The sequence below is a fragment of the Aspergillus flavus genome, chromosome 7 (assembly GCF_009017415.1).
Source record: "Aspergillus flavus chromosome 7, complete sequence".
Classification (NCBI taxonomy): Eukaryota; Fungi; Ascomycota; class Eurotiomycetes; order Eurotiales; family Aspergillaceae; genus Aspergillus; species Aspergillus flavus.
In genome coordinates, this window is record NC_092404.1 from 2,662,513 (window position 1) to 2,674,678 (window position 12,166).

Genomic DNA, 12,166 nt, shown 5'->3' on the forward strand with positions numbered 1-12,166 from the left:
TTATGTAATTAAATAATTAAACTCTATATAATAAAACTCTATAAATATATTAAATCTTTAAATTTATAATTAAAATAAAAAAAAAATAGAAATAAATTATATAATATCTATATAATTTCTAGATATTAATTTAAATTTAAATATATTATTTTTTAATAAAATAATAATTAAAAATTTTAATATATTAATAATATTATAATAGTTATTTAATATTAATAGCTTAAAATATTTAACTCTAAATTAAAAAAGTTTAATAAAATATTAAAATCTTTTTTTATATAAAATCTTTGAATATAATATATTTATAAAAAATATTATAAAAATTAAAAAAATATACTATATTAAAATAAATTTAAATATAGAAAATAATTAAACTATAATATTATATATTAAAATATACTATTAATTTAAAATATATTTTAGATTTTTTTTAAATTAAAAAATTAAATAAAAATAAAACATTTTTTAGAATAATCTAGATTATATATTTAGATTAGATAATAATATTATAAAAAAGTTTATTTAAAATATTTATAATATTTTTTTTCTTTTTATATTTATATCCTATAATAATCTTTTTATAAATTATTTTAATTAAAAAAAGATTTTTAAATTAATTAAAAAAATTTTATTAAAATAATTTATATATAAATATTAAGAACTATATTTAAAATTATTTTATTTATTAAAAAATAAAGACTTTTAAAAAATTACTATAAAATAAATTGATTTTTTTTATTCTAAAAAAATTATAATAAAATCTAATAATAGATTTTATAGTTAATTTACTACTATTAAATTAAAAAAGTTTTATATATAATATAATTTTTATAATAATAAATTAGTATATAAAAATTATAAAATATTTATTTATAATTAAAATTATAATTATAAAAAATTAGCTAATATATTTTTAAATAAAATTATTTATAAAATTAGATTTTTAAAAAATCTAATTATAAATAAAGATTTATTTTTTATTAATATATATTAAATATAATTTTATTAAAATTTTTATATAAAAGATTATTTAAATACTATTTTTTATCTATAGATAAATAAATAAATAAAATATTAAAATTAAATATTTAAAATATATCTATAGATATATATAAATTATTAATAAAATAATTAAATAAATCAATTAAATATTATAAAATTTATTTCTAATAATATTAAAAATATATCTATATAATATTTATTTTTTATAGTTTAGTAAAATATAGATTTAATAATTTTTAAATTTAAAACTATTAGACTAATAATATTAAATATATTAATAAAACTATAGTTAAAAAATTTAATTAATATCTAGATTAAATTAAAAAAAATTTAAAAAAATAATAAAATAATAAATTAAAAAATATAATAAATATTATAAAACTATATAATTATATATAAAATAAAAAATTTTATTGTTAATAAAAAATATTAGATTATAATAATTAAATAAAAAACTAGATTTAAAATATAACAATCTATTTATACTTATAAAGATTATTAAAAAATAAATATACTATTTATAACTATTAAAAATATATAGTTATATTTATTTTATTTTTTATATATTATTATTAAAGCTATATTATTAATATATAAAAATAGAGATTAAAAAAATTTAATTAATTATTATTAATAATTAGAAAAAATAGAAAATAAGAAAAATATTTATTTATTAAATATACTATTAAAAATTATAATATTTTATTAAATAAAAAAAATAATTAAGTTATAAAAATTTATAGAAACTAGAAAAAACTTTTAAAAATATTATTAAAATTATTATAATTTATTAATTATAAAAAAATATAATCTTTTTTTTATGATTTTTTTAATATTTTTTTAAAAAATATAATAATAATTTTTTTTTATTTATAAAATTTGAAAATTTAATAAAATTATTCTAAATTATTATATCTATATTATTAATAAAAATACTTATATAAAAAAAGTAAAATAACTTTATTAAATTAAAAAAATAAAAAAAATAATTTAAAAATATAATATAGAGTATCTACTAGTAAATTTTAAATAAATATAAAATTAAATAAATAAATTATTATAAATTTTTTTAATTTAATAGATTATTTTTAAAAAAAACTCTATATTACTAAATTTCTACTAAATATTTATTAAATAAAATAGATTATAATTTATATTCTACAATACTATTAAATATAAATAGATTTTATTTAATTTATTAAAATAATTAATAAATTTTTAATATATTTAATTAAAATATTTATAATTTTTATAGTTTTATAATTTAATAATAAAATCTATAAATAAATAATTTTAATCTATATAGATTTTAATAATATAAAATATAGCTTTTTAATATATATTATATATAAAATTATTTAATACTTTAAAATATATATTCTAAAAATCTTTTTAATATTAATAAAAATAATAATAAATAATAATTTAGTATAGTATTTATAAAATATTTATAAATTATTAATATTACTCTATTATATTATATTTAAAATTAGATTATCTATTTATTAAAAAAATTAAAAAATACTAGAGAAAGTAATAAAAATTATAATAATAATAAAAATAATTTTTAAAAAAATAAAAAAAGTTTTTTTTAAAAATTAAAAATAAAAAATTATCTAGATTTTTATAAAAAGACTAAAATAATATATTCTAAATTATTTAAATTAATTAAAATATATTTCTATTAAATAAAAAAATATTTATTTTTATAAAAAAAAATTAATAGAATAAAAATTAAAGAAAAAAATATAAATAAAAATATAAAATTTAATAAATATATTAATTTTTTTATAAAAATATATTAATAGCTTTATAAAAAATAAAAATATTTAAAAAAATATTTATAAAATTCTATAAAATTAATTAAATCTATTTTATTTTTTAAAAGATTTTAGTAACTCTATAAATAATATTATATTTAATTATTTTTAAAATAATAGAGATATTATTAATTTATAATTCTAGTAATATTTCTATAAAAAAAATTCAATTTATTATATTATTTATATTTTTAAAATAATTTAAAAAAATATAGCTATAAAAAATATTATAATTTATAAAAATAAAAAATTCTATAATATTATTTTAAAAATATTTTATTAATATTCTAATTATTTAAAATTATTATAAAATAATATATTAGATCTTTATAATTCTATTATTAAATATTATAAATAAAATATATTTTTATAATTATATAATCTATTAAAGTAAAATATTAAATATTTTAGAATTTAAATATAAATTAAAATAGTTTATTTTTTTAAAAAAAAGATAGTTATAATAGTAATTATTTTAAATAATTAAATTCTATATAAATAAATTACTAATAAATTACTAACTTATATAATATATAAATATATTTATATTAAAATTATATAGAGAATTCTAATTTTTAAATAATTTATTTTATTATACTAGATAAAAAAATTATTATATAATTCTAAATAATCTTAAATCTTTTAATATTATATTTCTAAAGTTTATTAGCTAACCGCGCTCTATAGATCTACTATCTATAGATAATAGTATACCGGCAGAGCGCTTATATATAGCTATAAATATTTTTTAAGCTTTTTAAAAATAAACTTATAGAATATTAATTAAATCATTAATTAATATTTTTGATTTTAAAAATAAACTATAATATTATAAATCTGTAAATAATCTTTTATTTAAAAACTCTATTTTTAATAATATCTTAATCTATCTTTATAATTAAGAATCTTATTTTATTAATTTTTATAATAAAGAAGACATAATTTATTTTAAATCTATTAAAATATATATTATATATTTTATAAGACTATATTTAATTATTTTTTAATAATAAAATATCAAGTTTTTTAAAATATATAGATAACTACTAAATTTAAATAGTGTTTTCGAGAAACTAACTTTTTACTTTTCTTATTATTCAGTAGGGTCTCATGCAAGCCTTCCCAAGTGCACAATTATGTCATGTGTATCAATATTCTATAAATTAGGCAATGTTATTACTCAAATTAATACATGGAACCACACCATAGCCATAATCCAATGGCAATAAAATAGATACCTCCGCCTTTCCCTCAACAGGACCGAAAGCCTGCTGTACATCAGGCAGGTGGTTGAGGATGTATAGACAAGGTTGCTCGATATCAAATTCCGGGATAAGCCATCCATGAACTCAAAGAAAGGGATGATGAAGTGGAGGACAGATCAAAATAAAAATAAACAAAAAACAAGATCGAGGAGGTCGCCAGTAATTGCGAGAGGAATATCACTGGTCTTTCCGAGCGTCTCCTCCAGCCTTGTTCTCCCTCCGTCGTTTGATTGCCTCTGGGCTGTACTCGGTATCTAGAAGGTAATCCCACCACCTGAAGCTGCTAGAGTAGTTACCGACAAATTTCTCGTGGTGGAGATCATGGTGGTCAGCGCCCGCCCAGAATGGAAGGAAATGATGGAGACTCCAAGGAAACTCATAACCGCTGTGTGCATCGATAGCTTGGAACAGCCGTAGTACAATCCAAACGTACATGGTGAAAATGTGCAGATCGCCGGTTACTGCGCACCAGAGGATCGGACAGCCAACAGTACCGAAACCGAGAATCATGACCTCGATCGGAGAAGCATATTCAGCTGCCATGCCAAAGGGGGCTGAATACTGATGGTGAATTTTGTGAATAGCCTTGTAGAGGGGACCCCAATGAAGTGCTCGGTGCGAGAAGTAGTGCCATGTATCCTCAAGCACGAAGAATATTGCAATTTGGTAGGCCATTGTCCAAAAAGTGGGGAAAGGAACCGACGTCGAAAGGCCAAAGAATTGAGCCATGGGATGGAATAGCCTGTCGATAATATCGTTAGGCTATATATCGAAGCAAAGCATCCAGAAAGATACACACCAGATCTGAGGTAGTTCAACTGTAAAATGGCTCAGTAGTACAAATTTCGCGCAATCCCATTGCTCGCGCAATGAAGGAATTTTATTCTGCCAAGCAGTTAGCGAAAGGTCTCTTGAGCTGGAAGCAACATGAACCTACACTCTGGATTTTATAACCCTTGAGTAGGCCCAAACTGTCTATGAAGATCCAGGGCAGGGAGCGCCCAAAATAAACTATCTCGTGCATAACAAAAGACATGATGCCAGTCGCCAGGACATCGTTTTGCATCCATGCATACCATGCTGTCCAAAGCCTCTCGAGGACATTTAAATGGGTATTGTATTTAGATATCTCTTCAAACTGGCCCCAGTAAGTCTCCGGGGGAGCCGACAGTAGCGTCGAATTCCTTCGCCGGGTCAGTTTATATATAAAAACAACCATTGCAATGACAGAAGCTTACATAGTGTTTACAGACTTGTGCTCAAAGGGCGACTGGCTCGCTTGCAATTGTCTTACCAATAGATACCGATGTGTAGGGCCTTATCGGGTGGAAAGAGAAGAAATAAAGTAGAAAGGAGAGGATTTGTTGTGAGGGAGGGAGCGCCGGCGAGAGACTTTGTCTGAAAAACTTAAGAGAGTGTGTGCGGTATTTCAGGGACAAGCCGGTGGTGGATAAAGCTGCACGATCAAGGACCTCCAGTCCCGAGGTGGCGAGACCTTTTTTTTTTGCTGTACCCCTTACCCAGCCCTTGGCTTTTTCTGGCGCCACCGCCTAGCCGATTCGGACCGATGGTGTGCTCCACAAAACGAGTCTCCACTGATGTTGGCTGTTGTCCACTAATATCATGATTGTTGTTATTCAATTAAGCGTACTTTGCTACTCCAGGCTCATCCACAATCTATCCCCTCTCCGGCTCGAAGTTCAGTATCTTGCACCTAGGCTCCAAAGTAAACACAGGGACTACGATTCTTAGTGGCCTTGGTGGTCTCACCTCCCTACTACCCGTGCCCAATGCGAAACGATATCAGATAACCATTACCCATCTATGTCGATCTCTCGGTAGTCTACCAAAACACGACTGGAGTTAGCTTGCCAATCCCTGGACTGATGCAGCCCCTTAGCAGGTCCCAAAATTGGAAAAAAAAAGAGTAGAACTATACCAAGAACTGATGTTAATTAACATACTTTGTATACGGAGTATTATTTCTTACATTGTTTGGTCCATACTAGTAGTGCTTAGGTCAGATATGCTGACATAGTGACGCCATTCACAATACAATCATAAATATTTCCTTTTCCTAGAAAACCCCTTCTTATCTCCGCAGAACACGCGGAATCATAACCACAGAGACAATGTCAGTTATTAACGAGTAAGTCAAAAGATGTATATTGTTCCAAGGACTATCTATCCACGCTAACGAACTGAAAGTGACATCTGCCGCTTAGATACGCAACTGGATCAAATTAAGCAAGAAATCAATGACCTACAATTTGCCTCACTGGAGACCCAAAAACATACGCATGATTTGGACGCCAATACAGAGCGCACATCTGACCTAGCAGATGTTATCACCTCTCTCTCTGTGCCCTCCAAGTCCCGACCGGTGCTCCCCCCCGAGCATATTGTGGAATTGACTTTGAAGCTCTTCCGGTCCCCATGTGAACCACATGGGCTGCTTTCGTCCACAGACCATGGCCTAGAAGAACTCACGTGGCTGGCAGTTACGAAAGCCACTGTACAGACTTTAGGGGTGATCTTGAGGTCTCTCCTAGACCGGAGTTTGCTCCTCAGCGATGAAATCTCTTACTGGGACACAATTCTGGGGTCTTATTGGCACATCGGTGTTTATACACTGCAAACATTACCTTTTCGGATATGGCGCAGGTTGGCCAAGCCTCGCCCTAGCAAGAATGATAGCGGTGTCAAGGCAAGGTTTCCCATGTCTGTCTCAGTCCAATGGACTCATTTTTACGAGTCCATACAGAGATGTTTTTGTGCAGGAAACTTGCATGCTCTACAGGCAAACGTACTGTCACCGTTTGTAGCAGCGAAATCTGAGATAAGGCGGAAGCGCGAAAGGCTTAAAGTGATGAAGGACCTCAATGCCCACGGTATCGGCCTCCTCATGAGAGAGTGTTTCCCTGCTCAAGAAAATGACGATAAGTGTAAATGGACAAGGTTCATTTCTGCCGATGATCACTGGCGTAAGACGGTATGTAGAAGTGTGATCTTGATGGAGACATTCCTGCAGAAATTGCCGAGTGACCGTGGTTTTGTTGATCTTGGTGAAGACATCCTTTCGGCTGCTAACAAGGAGTTTGCGTGTCTCCAAACAGACTCTGATGGCAATCACTCCATTCGAGCACCTGAACTAGTCGCTAAGCAACTCCATGATATACTGCTTAGACTCCTTCCTGCCCACAACACCCTTGTATTGGCAACTGTTGACAAGCACCGGCGCCCATCGCGTCTGGTGCGATACTGGCTGCCATTATCGATGATGCTCCTAACAGCGAGCACCTCTTTTAAGGTCCTGAAGAATCGTCGCCATCAGCTAATCAGATGGGTTGCCAGTGCCGCGGAAACTACAGTTGAGTTTTGGAGCAATTGGGTTTTTGACCCAATTCAAAGGCTCATTGGAACTATAAGGCATGATGAGAAAAGCGAGATTGCCTTGATGAGCAAGAACAGCCTAGAGGCCGACCGGGCAAGCTTAGAGCGGATGGTAGTCGACTTCATCCTTGATCGTGGCGAACCGAAGCCCGAAGATTATGCGCTTGATATCAATTCTATCACAAACAAGGTTAGGGAGGGAGATTTAACACCAGTTCTGAGAGCGTACGAAAAAGATCTACGGACTCCCTTTGTCGGAACTGTACGAGGTGACCTTGTACGAGCACTCTTGATCCAAATCCAGAAGACGAAGGTAGATGTTGAGATCGCAATTGGCGGTATTGACGCTCTACTGAAGAGCCAGGAACTTGTTTTTGGGTATATACTTTCTTCAATATATTGTAGTAGAATGAGCTAACGGTCGCAGATTCGTTGGCCTTACACCTGGTATCCTGGTCTCGTACGCGTCTCTTCGATGGTTCTTGGGTCTGTTTGGCAATAGAAAGGGTCTGAGGATGGGTAGACGGCAGGATGAATTAAGACATGCACTGCGGTATGTAGTATGTAATGGTGAAATGTGGGATATGCTGACCTTGGATAGGGCTGCTCATCGAACGTTGATATCGCCTAACCCTGCACCTACCGGCGTGCTCGCATACAGGGATCATGGTCTTCTGATCTGTGACGCTGAGATTTTGCTTAAGAAAGCAGAAACTCTTCTGAGTGGGGCAGAGCTCCGCGCCTTTCGAGAAGATGTCGCTGACCTTATCAACCAGAGAATGGTTGTCCGGCAGCTTGAAATTGTTGGCAGAATGGGTTGGGTCTACTCGAAATGGATGAAATGATGGAGTTCTGGGGACACAGTAGCTACATTGTTGGCGTTGCGCCCCCCCGAATAGTCAAGAGTTATAGGCCGCTAATTGCTATTATTTAAGGGGCGAGTAGACCATTTATGATTTTAGGCCAAAGAGCATATTTAATTGAAGAAATTCATAACCATTAATCCAGTATACCAACATGTAGGTTTAACTTGAGTATAAACTAAATTTGAGGTAGATCGTGATTGATCAGGGGAATGATTAGCATACAGACCTTTACAAGTTGATGTTTAACACTCTAAGTTGAATGGCATCCTATCAGCACTTCCTAGCAAGGAGACCTGGAGAGAGTACGGAGTACTGGCTTTGATACTGCTTGTTACTAGTTACACTGGCGCTTAATGGGGATGCAACGGAAAAAAGAGTATTGAATTAGCGCCTTGCCGTCCGTATCTATTAGTAAGATCTTCCCTCAAGAGAACTATCTCTAGACCTCCAAATGCCCCAACCTACAAATCAGTAGCCATGCAAATGCTGTGATAGATTATAAAGGTCAGGGCCAAAGTACGTATTCTCATAAATGAGACGGATGTGTGGGGGTATGCGGCTTGTAGGAGCCATTAATACAGTACCAGACCCAAGGCAAAGTTACAGTGAAAGTACCGATCGCTCCGCCTATACATACCCATATTATTGTTATATCCCTACCTGCTTACTTTACTCCGTAAATCTCCCATCAATTCATCCATCTAGGCACCAATTTGTGCCGCCACTCTCTATCCTTTCTGATAAATGCCAGAACGACCGATACTCAAGACCCCGACCCCAGTATTCCAATATTTCAAGGTTGCATTACCATAAACAGACCGCTTTCTTTCCCGCGAGACGTGATCATATCCACCCGCCCTTTCCCCTGATTCCTCGTATAGCGTCCCGAGTCCCTTGAGTCCTTTCTAGCCAGCAAGCCTACTTTACCACCATTCGGTGGCTGCAGCTCTCCTGCAGAAGAATCACTGAAGTGGGCAGGGAATCAGAGCATCGATCGATAACCTTCTCTTTTCTCTCTCGAAGGGCGAAAAAAGGATAAAGGACAGGAGGAAAGATACTGCGGTGGTGCCCGAGAAACTGAGTTTCCCGACAATATTACCGGACCTTCTGTCAAGAGCTACTATCTCGAGACATATTTTTTTTTTTTTTGGCGTACTTGACTTATTCCATCGTTCCCTTGATCTGCGTAGCTCAAACTAACGCCACTTGCGTCTACTTCATCATGGCTGGTACAAGAAACTATGATTTCCTGGTGAGAGTACCGCCATTCTCTTGGTGGGCAGCAGACTAATAGATGGCATTTAGATCAAACTTCTGTTGATTGGTGATTCCGGAGTGGGAAAATCATGTTGTTTGTTACGATTCAGCGAAGATTCATTTACTCCATCCTTCATCACGACCATTGGAATTGACTTCAAGATTCGTACAATCGAACTTGACGGAAAGCGTGTAAAGCTTCAAATATGGGATACGGCTGGACAGGAGCGCTTTAGAACGATTACAACGGCTTACTATAGAGGGGCAATGGGTATACTTCTGGTCTATGATGTCACGGATGAAAGGTCATTTCAAAGTAAGGGCTTACTCTTCTGATTCTAGGTTGGAACATTTTGGCAATGGCGCTGACCTCGTTTCCCAGACATCCGCACATGGTTCTCAAACGTCGAGCAGCATGCAAGTGAAGGCGTCCATAAGATTCTCATCGGAAATAAATGTGACTGGGAAGAGAAAAGAGCCGTGTCAACTGAACAGGGCCAGCAGCTAGCTGATGAGCTTGGCATACCCTTCCTTGAAGTGTCAGCAAAGAACAATATCAATATCGAGAAAGCCTTCTACAATCTTGCCTCGGAAATTAAGAAAGGCATGGACACATCTAAATCTGAACAGCCTGGTTCGCAAGGTGTCAGCATAGATCAGCAAGGCCCGGGACCGAATGGCAGTACAGGAGGCAAGTGTTGCTGATGGGCTTGTTAGTATATTCTCCTGCTTTAACCTTCTTGATCCACCTTACAACCCTACCCCCCTTCTTTCTTAACTCCGACAAACAGCTATTCTGCCATGGACGCGAACAAGAACAAGTTAGGGCTTTCACGCTCCAGTGGACGCTGAGATGCCTAATCTTTTTGCGGAACACCCTTCATGTATGTCCATAAATTGCGGCCGTGGGGCAGGCCGCCGTTCTGTTACAGTCGTTCGAAGTATGTTTGGTGGCGTTGTTTAATCTTGTGTTACGCTATACTTGGTATTTGTGTTACGGGAAGTGACTTGCGTGTTGCCATCAAGTATCAGCATAATACATCAAGTATTTTGATTTGGCAGAAGTTGCAAGAATGTGCGCTGATAATGAAAGCCGCCTTTGCTGCGTATAGCTTATTGTCTGATAAATAGCGGAGAAAAGAGGGAACAAAGTAGCCACCAGTCCTCTCTCTTCAGTTAAGATAGATAATCATGATGATGTGAAGAGAATAATTATCTATAGTATACCTTACGAAGTAATTTGCCTCAAGTCCAATGCTGGCTTCGAGGGAACGTTATGCAACAATGACAAGGCCCCGCAATATAGCATAGCATCTTTATCGGAAAATGCACTCCGCTTTCACGTGTGGACTAGGTTCATGGAGATCTTCATTTCCAAGCTTTGGAAGCGGCTTCTGGTGCCAGACACGAGCGAAATGAGCAGCCTCAAAGGAAGTGAGAAAATTTATGCGCCACATTCTTATGAACTTGGTGGATGACTGACTCAGACTGCCCGTACGCTCGAGATTTAATTGGGATAATCCCAACACAGTTGTCGGTTCTATTTGAATAACGGCATCGTCTGTTTCTGGTAAAGCCCATCTTCGACCTCTCATAATACCATCTAGCTGAAGAAGCTTCCTGATATAATGCGAGTCCAAAGAAGGAAAAGAGACGCAATCTAACTGTAGTTTCACAGGGAAGAGCTTGTTTCCAGAGGATTCTGATTGGCGCAGTCCTCTGTGAATTCCAATTGTGCGCTGCAACTTGAAATCGAACGGGAATAGCTGCGCTGCTACGGAAACATTACGTAGTGATGAACCGAGTGCAAAGTTAGAGTGCTCGCTATGTTTGACCCTACCATCCGTGGTGGATGTTTCGGCCGGCATATCCAACGTTGCCGTGGCAGTAGGAGCCACTTGCCTAAGATGGAGTTCTTGCAACTCTATGACCCTTTGTTGGTATTCAACGGCAGAGGCCGGAGAGGTAAAAATTAGGAGCCAAGAATCGGAGCGTTGGAGCGTTTGACGGTTCCGTATAGGTAGGACTGAATTCTTATTAGTAAAAGCAATTCGCGAGTTCTATCCTCGTATGTATGGGTACACCTTCTTCTAGCCCCTTCAAGCTATAGTCTTTAGATTCTAGCATCCTACGAAAGTCATAGGGAGTCAATGATTGACTCGCTCCCGAAAGTACGAGCGCTGTTCTATGGCCTCGGCGACTGCGCTCGCTTGATGTTATTTCCAGCCTTCCACGATCAATGGTAACACCACAGTCCTCTGTTCCCATTACAATGTCCGCGATGCGTGGCGTACTCGGCGGCTTTGTTCCCGAGACATCTTGAAATTTTTCTGGTTTCGTGGGGGTGAAAATATTTGTTGTAGGTACTCGTGTGCCAAGAAGGCAAGTGAATGTTAGAGACGGCTTCATTGGCTCCAAAAATTGTGACATTGGTCGGCGTGTTGCGGATGCCCATAAATGCCTTCGGGGGCTATAGAACATAACGATTCGCTTCCAACACAAGGTGGAATTTGATAAGGGTTATGTTGTTCTAAGCAGGAGGGAAAGAGAGCGGTAGGACCGA

At 33.4% G+C, this 12,166-nt stretch overlaps 3 protein-coding genes across 3 annotated transcripts; 1 reads left to right on the plus strand and 2 right to left on the minus strand.

Annotated features, from left to right (window-relative positions):
* Positions 1 to 3,896: 3,896 nt before the first annotated feature.
* F9C07_2281182 (C-4 sterol methyl oxidase) lies at positions 3,897 to 5,599 on the minus strand. Its single transcript, XM_041294937.2, has 4 exons — positions 5,326 to 5,599; positions 5,025 to 5,271; positions 4,887 to 4,972; positions 3,897 to 4,829 (listed from the first exon to the last, which is right to left on the minus strand). Coding segments are annotated over exons 1-4 (900 nt in total). The 5' UTR covers positions 5,328 to 5,599; the 3' UTR covers positions 3,897 to 4,264.
* A 1,207-nt stretch (positions 5,600 to 6,806) lies between these two features.
* On the plus strand, positions 6,807 to 10,308 carry F9C07_13470 (putative rab GTPase SrgA; the record flags this gene model as incomplete). Its single annotated transcript, XM_071508003.1, has 5 exons — positions 6,807 to 6,841; positions 7,130 to 7,858; positions 7,908 to 8,040; positions 9,652 to 9,919; positions 9,986 to 10,308. The coding sequence occupies 5 exons, from the start codon at positions 6,807 to 6,809 to the stop codon at positions 10,306 to 10,308; spliced, it is 1,488 nt and encodes a 495-aa protein (XP_071367100.1).
* Positions 10,309 to 10,919: 611 nt separating this feature from the next.
* On the minus strand, positions 10,920 to 11,871 carry F9C07_2201138 (uncharacterized protein; the record flags this gene model as incomplete). Its single annotated transcript, XM_071509502.1, has 2 exons — positions 10,920 to 11,629; positions 11,688 to 11,871. The coding sequence occupies 2 exons, from the start codon at positions 11,869 to 11,871 to the stop codon at positions 10,920 to 10,922; spliced, it is 894 nt and encodes a 297-aa protein (XP_071367101.1).
* Between the last annotated feature and the right edge of the window lie 295 nt (positions 11,872 to 12,166).